Here is a 2,500-nt window from a genome sequence, read left to right as displayed (position 1 = left end):
CACTCTAGAACCACATCACACTCTAGAACCACATCCCTATTGCACTCTAGAACCACATCATACTCTAAAACCACATCACTATCGCACTCTAGAACCACATCACTATTGCACTCTAGAACTACATCACACTCTAGAACCACATCACTATTGCACTCTAGAACCACATCACACTCTAGAACCACATCACACTCTAGAACCACATCACACTCTAGAACCACACCACTATTGCACTCTAGAACCACATCATTACGGCATCATTACTATTACAGAAGTCTGATGAACGTAGATTTCTACGGTTTGGCTAATTCGGGTGATCAAAAATATTTTAGAAGACTGGTCTAACTTTTTCACATCACATTTGGTGTAGCCAGTTGGAACATGTGTGAAAGACACAGTTCTCCTGTATATCGTGGGACATGTGTGAAAGACACAGTTCCCCTGTATATCGTGGGACATGTGTGAAAGACACAGGGTTTGTCAGGAACAGAGGGTCCAGCAAACACGGGAAAGACTTTCAGCTCACTCTTCCTGCAATATCAATGACCTGGCAACCAGCAGCCACAGCCACTTTCGATACAGGGTGCTGCTAGTGACCTCACACCAATGCTGGCATTTCTTAACCAGCAGGCTTAAGGCCCAGCGGGCGCGCTGGACTCTAGCAGTACCAGAGAGGGTTAAAGCGGAGCGAGAGGCGCAAACGTTCGATCATTTCCGCGTTCTGTCTTTACAAGGGGGAGGGGGGCTAAATCCCCCTTTAAGCATACCTGCTAACATTCGAACTGAACTGCTTGCCAATCTGACAGAGATCGATATCCCACTATGACGTCTTTGCAACACGCCCCTTTAAGCAGACCGGAACTGTTCGAATTTTGCTTCCATAGAGATGCATTACGTTGCTCTATCTTGTCAATATTTAAGGATCTTTGTTAAGGCCCAGCAGAGGGCGCTGGACTCTAGCGGAACCAGCAGGGCGCGCTGGACTCACGTTGCTGGCGAGGGCGTCCTGCAGCTTGGCGACGGGGTTGGACACGGGCACGGGCGCGGAGCCGGGCGGGAGGCTGAAGTCGGAGTCCTTGGCGCTGACGCCGAACTCGATGGGCGGCACGGGCAGCACGCTGTCCACGTGGAGGGCGACGCCGTTGACCGGCGCGATGGGCCCCCCCTCCAGACGCTCCACCCCCTCGGAGCCCTTCCGCTGCTTCAGCGAGCGCTCGTTGCCGATCGGACCCGGCGGCTTGTGCTCCTTACTCTGCTCGGGGCCCGCGTCAGAGTCCTGTGGGGGGGGGGGGGGGGGGAAAGGAGAGAAAAGATGAATCATCCACCTGCTGCCTGGAGAGCCACACACTGCACTGCACACCCTGTATCTTTTGAAGAGGCTGTGTCCAGGCCTCAGCCTTTAGGTCAAGAACTTTAGAGCGGTATTCAACAGACAGACACGCAGCGCGCATACACACAGCACACACACACACACACACACACACACACACACAGCAGCTGTACCTCAGAGTTGGGCTCACTCCCCGTGTAGGACACTTGCTTGGTCCAGGAGTCTCCACCAGAAGACTGCACAGTGAGGGCTGAGGAGGAAAAGAGAACGAGACATTACTACACACACACCTCGATTAACTAGCACATACACCTAGATAAACTAGCACAGGTAACACACACACCTGGATTAACTAGCACACACCTGGATTAACTAGCACACACACCTAGATAAACTAGCACAGGTAACACACACACCTGGATTAACTAGCACAGGTAACACACACACACACACACCTGGATTAACTAGCACAGGCAACACACACACCTGGATTAACTAGCACAGGTAGCACACCTGGATTAACTAGCAAAGGTCACACACACACACCTGGATTAACTAGCACAGGTAACACACACACCTGGATTAGCTAGCACAGGTAACACACACACCTGGATTAGCTAGCACAGGTAACAGATGAGAATGAGACATGACTGCACACACAGCTGGATTACGCCACTAATCAGATAAGAGCGCTCCAGATTAACACGTGTGGGTTCACCGTAATCAGATGCGTGGGTTCACCGTAATGTAGCCTCCACTGTTAGTACTACTACTATTGCTTTATTTACTATTATTATTATCATTACCGTAATTTCCCGACCATTAGCCGTGGCTTATACATTGATTTTGCAAAATTTCTTCCACTATGAGGTTAATACAGGGGGGGCAGTAAATATGGTGTTAATATGGTTTTGTTTCTTTTAACTGGCATAAAACATTGTCCTGCGGCTTATACACAATGCGGCTTATATGCGGGAAATTACTGTAATATCACGATTACTTCACCAAGACGCACGCTAAGAAGGGCTGGTGGACTACAGTAGACAGTATGCCCAATGGTGTGTGTGTGTGTGTGTGTGAGTGTGTGTCCTACCTGAGCTGTTGGTCTCCCAGATCTCTGTGCCCAGGTTGCTGGCAGACAGCGCCTCCTCTGGCTGCTCCATGGAAAGGCTA

General features: G+C 50.2%; 1 protein-coding gene and 1 non-coding gene across 9 annotated transcripts in view; both read right to left on the bottom strand.

The window, feature by feature from the left end:
* prrc2b (proline-rich coiled-coil 2B) overlaps positions 1 to 2,500 on the bottom strand; it is a 44,649-nt gene that overhangs the window by 11,917 nt on the left and 30,232 nt on the right. For all 8 annotated transcript variants that reach the window (XM_062554562.1, XM_062554564.1, XM_062554566.1 and 5 more), the window contains exons 19-21: positions 2,421 to 2,500; positions 1,501 to 1,577; positions 986 to 1,273 (exon numbers count right to left, since the gene is read on the bottom strand). The exon at positions 2,421 to 2,500 is cut by the window's right edge and continues 59 nt beyond it. In XM_062554562.1, the coding sequence (XP_062410546.1) occupies positions 986 to 1,273; positions 1,501 to 1,577; positions 2,421 to 2,500 (445 nt within the window). The remainder of the gene's footprint in view (positions 1 to 985; positions 1,274 to 1,500; positions 1,578 to 2,420) is intronic.
* On the bottom strand, positions 456 to 581 carry LOC134101551 (small nucleolar RNA SNORA71). The gene has a single exon (XR_009941406.1). It is a non-coding gene; the product is annotated as a small nucleolar RNA SNORA71 (small nucleolar RNA).

Source organism: Sardina pilchardus, chromosome 14, assembly GCF_963854185.1.
Source record: "Sardina pilchardus chromosome 14, fSarPil1.1, whole genome shotgun sequence".
NCBI classification, from domain to species: domain Eukaryota; kingdom Metazoa; phylum Chordata; class Actinopteri; order Clupeiformes; family Clupeidae; genus Sardina; species Sardina pilchardus.
This window is presented reverse-complemented; position numbering and strand designations above follow the sequence as displayed.